Genomic DNA, 13,187 nt, shown 5'->3' with positions numbered 1-13,187 from the left:
AACCATTTCCACTCCCCTCCCATTCTCTCGATGACATGTCCATCATGGGCCTCCTGCACTGCCACAATGATGCCACCCGAAGGTTGCAGGAACAGCAACTCATATTCCGCCTGGGAACCCTGCAGCCCAATGGTATCAATGTGGACTTCACAAGCTTCAAAATCTCCCCTTCCCCCACTGCATCCCTAAACCAGCCCAGTTCGTCCCCTCCCCCCACTGCACCACACAACCAGCCCAGCTCTTCCCCCCCACCCACTGCATCCCAAAACCAGTCCAACCTGTCTCTGCCTCCCTAACCGGTTCTTCCTCTCACCCATCCCTTCCTCCCACCCCAAGCTGCACCCCCAGCTATCTACTAACCTCATCCCACCTCCTTGAACTGTCCGTCTTCCCTGGACTGACCTATCCCCTCCCTACCTCCCCACCTATACTCTCTCCACCTATCTTCTTTACTCTCCATCTTCGGTCCGCCTCCCCCTCTCTCCCTATTTATTCCAGTTCCCTCCCCCCATCCCCCTCTCTGATGAAGGGTCTAGGCCCGAAACGTCAGCTTTTGTGCTCCTGAGATGCTGCTTGGCCTGCTGTGTTCATCCAGCCTCACATTTTATTATCTATGTAATAAATGTATTTTTGTCTGGTCAAGTGGGATATGGTATGGGGCAGCATTTCCAACCAGCTGGTGGTGTATGTGGCCTTGCAGCAGTCCAGAACGTGCTATGCAGGGGCCAGCAGATTCTATTTAAAAAGTGGCCCCTTTTGTGTCATTGCAGATTTTCACCATTTGATAATTGTAAAGTGACCGTAAAATACAACCAATCAGGCAGCATGCAGCAGAGAAAACTTAGACAGAACATTGTGGGTTGTAAGTTTTTTGAGATACTAGCTGATATGTTTTTTTTTCGTACAGTGCTATCTAGATAGACCTTCTTTCATTTCACTCTTTCAAACTCACTTATTTGTCAAAAACTTGAATATTACAGAGAGTAAAAAAAATTACTTGATTTGGGCATACTATAGTACCAGGTATTAACAGCACGGTAAGTGCATATGGGACAGTAAGGAGCAGGACCTAGGAATGACTCAATTAGAAAATTATTTCATATTTTCGAAAGCTATTACCATATGGCCAAGCAGTAATTAAATCTGATGTGTTCAGAGAATATCCATAGTTGTTATGAGAGGGAACCCCCCTCCATGGAAACAAGCATGGAATTTATAAATTAAGATAATGTTTCAGAAAAACGTAAACTGAACTTCCTGTGGTTTCTGCTTTCGGTATGTAATTTACTGTGCTAGGGTCTGTATAGCACCATCTTTTCTTCCTATTTCAGAAACCATTATTATGACAATGGGTGTCAATGTTAAGAAGGATACAAGAACTTAGTGGCTGTGTTACCATACCAGTAATTCAAAGGTTAGCAGCTCAAGTCCCCACCATATCTCCATGACTAAGAATGCTAATGTATGCTATGAAGTATCATGAATCGATTTTTTAAAATGTGCCCTTTCTTGCATGTTTGCAATGTGTCTCAAATTGTTTGTGTTCCCATGAAGTACCAACTATGTTGTTCTTCAACGAGTAGGGATGTTTTTAGAAGGTATACCCCAATATATAACAGTTATAATGACTGGATTGACAGTCTGTTGAATGCAAATCTGTTTTGAAAGTCTGAATGCATTTTAATTAATTTATTGATCCTCTGCTATTTTAAAATGTGATTGTACTGTTTTAATCGGTGTGTATGACTTGTATTTAAAACTGTTAAAGAAACATAATTTAGAATAATTTCTGCATTTAATTAATTGTGGGTTGCAAAAGTGATTGGGTTCTGACTACAGCATTTAATTCATTTTAAACACTGCAGCAGTTGTTGTTTGGCTTAAGGATTAGTTGTCTGTGAAAATTAATTTTGATTGGTCAGTTTAAGGGGTACACCTGTAATGCTCTGTAGAGCATGTTGGCTAATTAGATAAATTTAAACATCATTGAAATATTCAATGCGGAGCAGTTCATTTTTGTGATCCATGTCATACAAGGCAACAAGATTGAGTTGTAAGATGATCTGTTTGCAGTCGCATTTAACTCCACCTGATCTCTGCATTTCTTTATAGCTTCAAGGAAGAGGTTGCTAACTGTTCATTTTAAAATTACTTAACAAAGACTAGAATCTCACTACGAACAGAGAGATTGTTACTTGTGTTTGGAGTGGAGAGAGTCTGATGCACGTAGGGCACAAAAGACTGGAAAATGTGATAGACTTGCAGCTGCCAATGCTTGTTACTGTCCTCATGCAAAGATGGTGTCTGTCCGTGTGCATCAGAGAAGATTGGCACCGATTCTCCCTGACAGTTGTGGGGTGGTTGTTTTTGTTTTGAAAGCTGATGTAAATCAGAGAAGCACCAGGATTTATGCTTTCCACAAATAATGTTAACATACAGTAGCTTGCAAACGAACTTGTGCCAGCATTGCCTAAGTCACCTCAATGACGATCTGTTCAGCGAGCTGTCCCACGTGAGCTCAAGTCAGCAATTAGGATCGTGTGAAAATGGAGAAAGTGCTGTTGCCCCCTTCACTCTTTTAAGGAGCAAAGTAGTGGTCTGGTGTAAGTTAAGTCAGTATTTCCATGTGTTTGGTTTAGAAATAACTGATCCTGTGAGCATTAATTTGATTTTTTAAAATGTACCAGTGAAATGCTGCTGGAAGGAATGTGGATAAGAAATCACAGTCAGCATGGAAATGAGACAAAGGTGGCTTTGGGCCAGTGGGGATTGTGAGACTTGGTAAGGCAGGGTGTAGAAAACCATAAGATGGGGACAATATGTGAAGGATAACTTGGAGAGTGTTAAGTGAAATAAGTTTTGGTTAAGTATACTAATTTGACTTTGGGTCTCTGTTTATGGCAAATGCTTCTTCAATTTCAATGTTTTTTAGATTGTCCAATGTTGTTGTATGTTCAAGGATCTGCTGCAGAACCTAGGAGCTCTCAATACCAAGAATATGGGTAGCTTGCTTCAATGATGGTCACTGCTTGTTTTTACCTGAAAAATTAATGTATTTTGTCTTTGTTTTTATATATGTCAGGGTGGATCTACTTGTTAATATTGCAGTTTAATTATTTTGTTTTTAATATGTGTGGCTATGGTCAGGTAATTTTGTGCAGCTACATTCCCCACTCTTAACACTTCAAGGCATTCTCAAAATGTTTCAAAATTGAAACTTGGAAAATGTTCTTTCTGATGGCTGACTTGTATTTCATCTGCTCTGTAGTTTGTTTTAACGCATTGCACTACTTCGCTATTCTGAGTGGAAATTTTAAAATGGTTCAATAATGCTTAAAGATGGAACTAATAATGTATGTACAGCATTTAATTCAACTTCAGTGCAGTTTCAGTTACTTTGTTAAAGGATTCATATTTGGAGTTCTGTTGAATGTCAACAATGGATTCTCTGAGCAAAGTACAGCTGGCAAGTTGGAGTAGTAAATTGCTATTGTTCTTTTTCTAATCTTCATTAAATGCTAGGCACAGTAACTGTGGCAGTGCTGTGCCAGCCAGTTTTGTTTCTGTGGTTGCTATGGTACAACAAACAGCCAGTCAAAATGCACCAGACAGTCACTTGTGAGTACTGCAACTTGGCTTTTGTGTAGAGGTGTTGCGAAGGTGCTGCGTGTGACTTGAAGTGATTTAATATTTCACATTTTTGTGGCTGACAGAGAATTGAAGATCTTATTAAAGAAAAAGATGTGGCTGCCTGTGTCAGCAATTTGATGGAAGGAGTGCTAGAGAAGCAAACATTGGCAGCTCTCACTGTCTGGAAACTGCTCATCCGAATGAAAGAAGGCGTGCCAAAGCTGCGTGCCCTGCTAGATAAGCTTAATGGAGAACCAGAAAGTCTCCGACTCATTTTATCTGGTGAGAAGAGCATGAGTATATGTCGGGTAATGAAATAACCCACCTGATGAAAGGGGAACAGGTGACTCTTGAGCGCTACTGTTTGGAAAAGTACTTAAACCTAATAACAATGCATTATAACGACCAATTATTGACTCAAATTTTATTAATGCTATGATTACGTACTGAGTTCAGAGTATATCTGTATTGTTCCTGGCAATCCCCTGCAATCATGTTTTACAAAACTTTCATGTCAGAGGCACTCTATCATATTTCCAGAGGAAACCCATTTCAATTCTTGGATCAAAATAGACAGGAACTTAAACAAGAGATTTATTTGTAACCTTTTTTGAGAAAGGGTTAAAGATGCATTTCTACCCCTCTAATTTCTCATGTGGTGCAATAGCATTGTACAGCCTGCTAAAGATTTCTGAAAATACATTTGGAGCTGAAAGAATGCTGCATAAACCATAAGCCACTGCTGATGTGTCAATTGACACAAGATAGCAAAGCTAAGCGAAGAAAACATTTACCTGTTGTTAGTTACTAGCCATGATAGCATGTGTATGTAGCTGTTTGTTGGTATGGCCCGTGCTTTTCAGACTTCAGTAATTCAGCACATCTCTGTGCCATAAAAGTGATTGCTGTTTCAAAGAAAGTTGTAAGTCCCACTGTCTATGACTGTTAACTGAAATATTTTGATTAAAATTGCCCACAAATTCATGCACATGTTTGAAACAATACATGTTCGAGTGAAAGCTTACCCAATGGCGTTCAGAAGCATTGAGATTGTACATGATGTAGGTGATTCTGTCATTGATACCAACATTTAAATTTCTGATTCAAATCTATCTTGATGAATATTCATCACTTCCCTACCTATATTAGGTTTACAGAACAATTTGCATGAGAAGTAATGATCACTGGCTCCATATTGGCTGCATTTATTCAATGTGCTGAATTCAGCAGCAGTGGGAGAACCACAGATGTGGAAAATTGCTCAGTGTAAAGTTTTTCATGATTGTGGTTTTAAAACATTTGTGTGTTTCAATCTTATAGTGCATTTACTTCAAAATGAGACTGCTTGGCTGTAGACATAGACTGACTTTTATTTCCTGATCTTTTCCAGTGAGTGATGAGGAACGTAAAGCTGTGGACATTTTAAGGAGCCATAGAAGGTTGATCACTGAGACAATTGATGATATCAGTCCACTTCTGGATTGTTTGATGCCTGGTGTAGAAAATCTTCCAGCTGAAACAATAGAGGTGTATTTCATTTATGTGTTTGATGCCTTAGTGCACGTTTATGATAATTCCTTCAACCAGAAATTGTTCCTGAACAAACCTAATGATAAGTTCATGTTTGTCAATCTTCTGTGGAATGCCACACAAGTTAAGATTATTTGTAACCTTTGGGTGAAGTGGGATCAGAGAGTATGGAATACTTTGACTGCGATCAGTAGAGTTGGTTGGAGCAGATTCGAGTTCTGGGATGTGCAAAGTTGAAGTGTTGCAATATGAGCACTAAAGAGAAAATATCCTTGCAGTGTGAAAAATTTACATAAGCCATTTATATTATAAATGTGGGCAGGCGTTTCGAACAGAATAGTTGCAATTATGTGCCAAGAACGGAAGGCATGGCTTATGGGTATTATCACAAAACAATTAATCCAGAAACTCAGCAAATGTTCTGGGACCCAGGTTGGAAAAGATATCTGGAATTAAGAATCTACTGATGACTATGATTGCCAGAAAATCCAACTGGTTCACTAATGTCCATCAGGGAAGGAAATCTGCCATCCTTAGCTAGCCTGTCCTGTGTGTAACTCCAAATGCACAGCTTTGTGGTTGACTCTCGATTGCCCTTTGGAATAGCCGAGGAAGCCGACTCACTTGTATCAATCATGACGAAGTCTCATCAAAGAAAACCTAGGCACCGGAAAAGACAAATGTAGAAATGAAAATCGAAAGCACTGCAGATGCTGTAAATCAGGAACAAAGAAGTTGCTGGAAAAGCTCAGCAGACCTGGCAACATCTCTGAAGAAAAAAGTCCGAGTTAACGTTTTAGGTCTGGTGACCCTTCCTGTGAAATGCAGAAATAACTCTCTCAGCCCTGCAAAGTCCTAACTTCTAGGGGCTAGTGCCAAAAATTAGGAGAGCTGTCTCACAGACTAGTCAAGCAACAGCCTGACATTGTCATACTCACAGAATCACACCTTGCAGACTACCACTCCAAGACACTGCTTCCGTATCCCTAGGTATGTCATGTCCCACCAGCAGGACGTAACCAGAACAGGTGGCTACACAGTGTTATACAGTCAGGCAGGAATTGCCCTGAAAGTCCTCCACATTTGCTTTAGATCCGATGACGAGTCATGGCTGCAGACTAAACATGCACAAGGGAACCTGCTGATTACCACGTACTGTCCTTTCTCAGCCAGTGAATCAGCACTCCATGTTGACCAAAACGTGAAGGAATCACTAAGCGTAAATGTACTTAGGATGGGGGATTTCAGTGTCCACCAGCAAGCGTGGCTTGGCAGCAGCACTACTGATTGAACTTTTGGCATCCTAAAGAACATAGTTACTAGACTGGACCTGTGGCAGATGGTGAAGAAACCGACAAGGGAAAAACATATTCAACCTCATCCTTATCACTCTGCCGCTGCAGGTGCATCTGCCCATGACAGTATTGGTAAGGGCGACCACCACACAGTATTTGTGGAGATGAAGTCTCTCTTCACATTGAGAATACCTTCAATTGTGCCATTCAACACTATCATGATGCTAAATGGAACAGACTTTGAACAGATCTAGCAACTCAAAAGTGGTCATCCATGAGGCAATGTAGGCCATCTGAAGCTACCATGCAGGGTTATTTGTGTGCCAAACAGCATATGCAGGAAGCGATAGTGCTTAGTGATTCCATTTGCAACAGATCAGATCTAAGCTCTGCAGTCCAGCCACGTCCCGTCTTGAATGATAGTGGACAATTAAACAACACATTGGAGGAGGCGACACAAATATCCTCATCTTCAATGATGAAAGAGCCCAGAATATTGGGGCAAAAGGAAAGTCCAAAGCGTTTGAAGCAATCTTTAGCCAGAAGTGCCAAGTAGATGATCCATCTTGGCCTCCATCATTGGTCTGCAGCACTACATATACCAGTCCACAGCAAATTTGATTCACTCCATGTCATATCAAGAATTCTTGGAAGCATTGGTTATTGCAAAGTCTATGGGTACTGGCAACATTCCAACACTAGTACTGAAGGCTTTGGTCTAGAACTTGCCCAACCCTAGCCAAGGTCTTTCAATACAGTTAAAACACTGACATATGCCCAACAGTGTGGAACATTGTCCAGATATGTCCTGTACCCAAGAAAAAGAACAAATTCAACCTGCCAATTACCATCCCATCGTCTACTCTTGATGATCAATAAACTGATGGAAGATGTCATCAACAGTATTTGTATCAAGCAGCATTTGCTCAGCAATGACCTTCTCAGTGACACACATTTTGGATTCCATTAGGGCCACTTAGCTCTTGATCACATTACAGACTAGGTTCAAACATAGACCAAAGAACTGAATTCCAGAGGTAAGATGAGTGACAGCCTTTCACATCAAGGCTGCATTCAACCAAGTGTGGTATCAAGGAGGTCTAGTAAAACTGGAATCAATCAGAATCAGAGGGCGAACTCTCTACTGTTTGGCATCGTACCAGGCACATGGGAAAATGATTTGTTGGAGATCAGTTTTCTCAGCTCCTGGACATCTCTGCAGGAGTTCTTCAGGGTAATGATCTAGGCCTAACCATCTGCAGCTGCTACGTCAATGACCTGCTGTTGATTACACAATGTTTAGCACCATTTGCAGCTCCTGAGATACTGATGCAGTCCATGTTCAATTGCAGCAATGTCTGCACTATATCCAGGCTTGAGCTGACAAGTAGCAGGTAATGTTCATAGAATCCCTACAGTATGAGGGCAGTTTGTTTTTAAAAAAAACTATACTATTCCAGTTCAGTTCAGTTTCGAGTCTATGGTAAACTGTAGGAGCCTGACATGACCGTATGGTTGTTCGTTAGCTTGCTGAGCCGGTTGTTCTGTGGTGCATAGACGTTCCGTTAGCCTTCTAGGCAACATCGTCAGCATGACCTCTTATCGTAGCGTTGGTGTTCCGTTTCCTTCTGGATTTATGTGATCGTCTTATCCTCTGGTGTGATAGTCTAGTCGCTTCTAGTCCTGTTGTTTTAGCAGCAGTCTGTTTACAGGGTCTATTTCTGTGTTTGTTAATGGAGTCCTCTGTTGAGAACCAGACTCCCAGAAATCCCTCTGCATGTCTGGTGTTCGTCTGCTGTGGTCACATTTGTACTAGTCGAACCGGTGGCCCTCAATGTCTGTATGTATTGAGACAAGTGAATATTGATTGTGTCTTTTGACTGCCATCTGGTGTTCGTGTATCCTGTTTGTCAGTTTCCATCTTGTTTGCCCAATGTAATGTTAATTGTCTTTGCTGCATGGTATTTTCATTATCAACAGACATCAGAATACCTCTGACTGAAAAGCAATAAGCCTGAGGCCTGTGCAACGGAACAGGTGACATAGCAGTGAATCTGCTCGAGGGGAGATGGGGATTGCAAAGTAAAGGAAATCTGCTGGGGAGGTTTTGGGGAGCAAGGGTTGGATTACAAACACCAGAGTGGAGGTTTAGTCATGGCGCTGTCATTCACCTGCAAGCACAGGCTTTTCTAAAGGAGGCAGTCCAGATGCTGAACTGGAGAGTTTCCAACCCAAAAGGGTGTGACTTTGAGGGAAGAGGGTGAATGCAGATAGGGGAGAGCCTGAGTTCGCGAGTTGATAATCTTCTCACCCTCTACTCTTCCCAACTCCCATTGCATTCTGCACCACCCTCCTGTTTTTTTTAAACCAAATCCTCTCCTCTATCTAACACTCTCCTCTCTTCCCAACCCCACTCCACTCCACCCTGGGTTTTACTGCTACTTCCCTAATTTTTAAGTTCTGTTCCAGTACAATAGTATAAAATGAAAAGTTAGCACCAGGCCATGTCAAACAACTGTTAGATTTAGAATTCAAAAATTGGATCTTGGGTCAAAGACCTTGAGAAACTAGTTGGATCATCAAAGGAGACTGGAACGCTGAGCAAAAAGATAAAAGCCTAAGATCACCAATGACAGTTTTTTTTTTATCAACTTCTGATTTATGGACAGGCAGCTCTGTTGTCATTAATGTGAAATTATATTTTCACTTCCATTGAGAACTTGGGATGATCCTGTATATCCACTTTCTGCAAATGGCTGATTTAATGGTGTTGGTTTAATAATCAATCTGTCAAACTGAAATCAGAACTTAATAAATATGTTTCTTGGATGGAAAATTGTACGTTTGTGAGTGATCATCAATTTGAGAAGGAACAAACAAGTTTCAGTCAGATTTAAGTTCCAATAAGACAGTCTTAAAGAGTTAAAAGTGAACGTAACATTTTCCCAAATAAAATGGAAATTATCTCCTGAAGAAATGCAAAACGTGAAGCCAAAGCGAATCCTCCTTCATAAATGATATTGACACAGTCGTCTGATAATACCATCCTGTATGATCTCACCTTGTTTATATTTGGTTGATAAAATTCTGAATATTCTAAATGTGTGTGGATTACTGAATTAAAAACCAAAATAACTGATGCTGGAAATCAGAAGTAAAAACAGAAATTGCTGGAAAAGCTCAGCAGGTCTGTGGTGAGAAATCAAGAGATAACATTTCGGGTCCGATGACCCTTCTTTGGAATGGCCAATGTTATTTATGGATTACTATTATTTGGGATACTATTAGAATGCATTAAAAAGGGTCTGTACCATCACAGAGACTGAGTACTTTAACTTACATGGAAGTCCTTCTCTCCTTGCATAATCAACACGGGTAAGACGGTACAGATCTGCTTCAGCGAGCAACAAATCTACTTCTCTGCAGAGAGGTGATATTGACACTGCAGATTGTTCATGACGTGGCTAAGAAATAGGACAGTGAAGAAAACATAAGGGGAAGAAAATTTTATTTTCTCAATTCAAAACATCACTAACTGCATGTAATAAATTGACATAGGCAGTGGTTAAAATGTTCATTACATTTAGTTGAAGTGTTGCCTTGTGACAAGTATCAGTTCTTCCATGCAGTCTAAACTTGAGAGAATTAACAGATCAATAATATGTTGATAACCTTGCTGACTAGATGAAACCAAATGAATCTGGTTGCAAACGGATATCTGGAGTTCTTGTTTAAGAAACTCATGGAAGTAATTACATGGAAAATTATTCATCTGATCGATTTTTTTTTGGTAAAAAACATTCTGATTAGTTCAGTGAAGTGAAAGATTATATGTAATATCTAAAATTTAACAAGGCCTTGATATAACTCATTTATAAGTATGATTGTGTAATTTGGATGTTTTGTATTTCTTCCAATCAGATTTTGAAGAGCTGCTGTTACAGGGAGACTACTAGTCAGTCATTAGAAATCATTCTGGGTAAAATTTTAGAAGAGAAACTCATTCCTGCACTGACGTTCTGTAGACTCTTGCATATGATCAGTGAGTCTCATCCATCCCTTGAATCAATAACAAAGGCAATGGAACGTGCAGGTAACTTATTAAAAAATGTTTCAGATTACTAGCATCCACAGTATTTTGCTTTTGATTTTGTTGATCAATGAAAAGGTTACTTCTTGAACATGAGTGCAAGTGACATTTTAAAGTTTTGATTCCTGGTGTTAGAACACTAATAGAATCATCCAGTGCAGAATAGGCCTTGTGGCCCATTGAATTTGCAATGACATGTGAGAAACACCTGTCCTTTAACCTCATCCCATTTACCAGCACTTGACCCACAGCTTTAAATGTTATGATATGGCAAGTGCTCATCCAGGTACTTTTTCAGATAATTCCCCTCCATCATCCTCCCAGGCAGTGCATTCCAAACTGCCACCACCTTCTGAGTAAAAAAGATTTTCCTCACATCTCCCTGAAGCTCCTGCCCCGTCATGACTGACCCTTCAACTAAGGAAATAGCTGCACATTATCCACTCTGTCCATGCCCCTCTCAATCGTGTAATCCCTTGGTCTTCTCTGTTCCAAAGAAGAAAACCTAAGGCTATCCGACCTTTCCTCATAACTTAAACTTTCCATCCCAGACAGCATCCTGGTGCATCTTTTCTACACCCACTCCTGCAATCACATCCTTCCTGTAATGTGGCAACCCAAACAGTACGCTATATGTGGTCTCAAAGTTCTATATAACCCCAGCATGACTTCCCTGCTTTTGTAATTTGTTTTCATTAATAAAGGCAGGTGTCCCATACGCCTTTTTCACCACCATACTTGTACGCCTTTCCACCTTCATTGATTCATGGACAAATACTCTAAAGTCCCTTTATTTCACAGAACTTTCTAGTGTCATCCCATTCTTTGAATACATCCTTGTCAAATTACTCAGTTAAATTCTATCTGCAACTTATCCCATTTGACCATCCCATTTATATCATGGAGCCCAAGACATTGAGTCTCACTGGTAGCCACTTGACCCACCTTTGTGCCATCTGCCATCTCACTCGGCCAGCCCTTCATATGGATATCTATGTCATGTATATAAATGGTGAATAATAAGGGACCCAGCAGAGATCCCTGTGGTATGCCATTGGATACTGGCTTCCAGTCACTAAAGCAGCTGCTTGTCATTACCCAATCTCCTACAACTGAGCCAATTTTGAATATACTTTATCAAATTACGCTGTATCCCATGTGCATTTTCCTTTTTGACAAAGTATCCTATGCCGGACCTTGTCAAAAGCTTTGCTGAAATCCATATAAATGATATCAACTATACTACCTTCATCTACATACCTGGTCACCACCTCAAAATTGAATCAAAGTAGTTCGGCATCCCTGCTCCAAAGCCATGCAGATCAAGCCTTGCCTCTCCAAGTGGAGATACATGGTCTCATGCAGAATTTTCTCTGATAGTTTCCCTACCACTCCATTCGAGCCCTTTACACCATGTATTTCCCAGTTAATGTTGGGAAAGTTGAAATAACCTACAGTAATTACCTTTTATTATTATTTTTACATAGCTCTGTGAATTATGAACAAACTTCTTCCTCAATTTCCTGCCAATTTTCTCCATCTATCATAAATGCCGAGCAATGTGGCTGCCCATTTTTATTCCTGAGCTCTACCTACAAAGCTTCATTGGATCCCCCTCCAAGATATCATCTCTCTTTAGTGCAGTAATTGCCTCCTTAACTAATAATGCATTGTTGCCACCTCTTTTACCACCATCTCTGTCTTGCCTGCAAATTCGATATCCCTGAATGTTGAGTTGCCAATCCTGCTCCTCCCTCAACCATGTCTCTGATGGCCAGTATAACACACTTCCACGTGTCAGTCATTGGCCTTAACTCTTCTGATTTACCAGTGATACTTCAGGCATTAAGGACTATCTAGCCATTCCGTACTCCCTTGAAAATTAATAAGGCTGCACTCCTCCTGACTTGATTGTTTTACTGTATAATTCTGTACCCTTAACAGTCTGTGTCCCCTGCCACTGCCAGATTAGTTTAAACTCCTCCAAACAGTTGTAGCAAACCACCTCGCAAGAATGTTAGTCTCATTTTTGGTTCAGATGTAGACCATCCTGTTTATACAGGTCCCATTTTCCCCAGAACTCCCAGTCCTACTGATCCAGGAATCTACAATCTTCCCTCCTACACCAACTGTTAAGTCACACATTCATCTGCATTATTCTCTTTCTCCTGTGCTCACTAGCACGTGTCACTCTGAGTGATCCAGAGGTTATGACCCAAGAGGACCTGCATTTCAGCCTACTGCCTAGCTCCTTGAAATCTTGATGCATCAAGATCACATCACTCTTTCTACCTAAGCCATTGGTATCTACGTTTACCAAGACCTCTGCCTTATCGTCCTTCCCCTTCAAAATGTCCTCTAGCTATTTAGTGACATTCCAGACCCTGGCATCAAGGAGGCAATACACCATCCTGGAATCACATTGATAGCCACAGAAACACCTATCTATTCTGACTGGAATCCCCTATTGCTATTGTCCTTTCTCTCTTCCTCCCCTCCTGGACAGACATGCTGCTTGTGGTGCCCGAAGCATGCCTCTGCATGCACTCCTTGGAGGAACCAGTACCCTCTAAAATGGAATATTCATTTGCGAGTACGACCTCAGGTGACTACCTGCTTGTTTCTCTTGGACTACCTGTTAG

At 40.8% G+C, this 13,187-nt stretch overlaps 1 protein-coding gene across 2 annotated transcripts in view; it reads left to right on the top strand.

Annotated features, from left to right (window-relative positions):
* Positions 1-13,187, top strand: part of zbtb40 (zinc finger and BTB domain containing 40) — a 101,868-nt gene that overhangs the window by 38,334 nt on the left and 50,347 nt on the right. For both annotated transcript variants that reach the window (XM_059638112.1, XM_059638111.1), the window contains 3 exons: positions 3,714-3,912; positions 5,021-5,157; positions 10,377-10,548. In XM_059638112.1, coding sequence (XP_059494095.1) covers positions 3,714-3,912; positions 5,021-5,157; positions 10,377-10,548 — 508 coding nt within the window. The remainder of the gene's footprint in view (positions 1-3,713; positions 3,913-5,020; positions 5,158-10,376; positions 10,549-13,187) is intronic.

Source organism: Stegostoma tigrinum, chromosome 28, assembly GCF_030684315.1.
Source record: "Stegostoma tigrinum isolate sSteTig4 chromosome 28, sSteTig4.hap1, whole genome shotgun sequence".
Classification (NCBI taxonomy): domain Eukaryota; kingdom Metazoa; phylum Chordata; class Chondrichthyes; order Orectolobiformes; family Stegostomatidae; genus Stegostoma; species Stegostoma tigrinum.
This window is presented reverse-complemented; position numbering and strand designations above follow the sequence as displayed.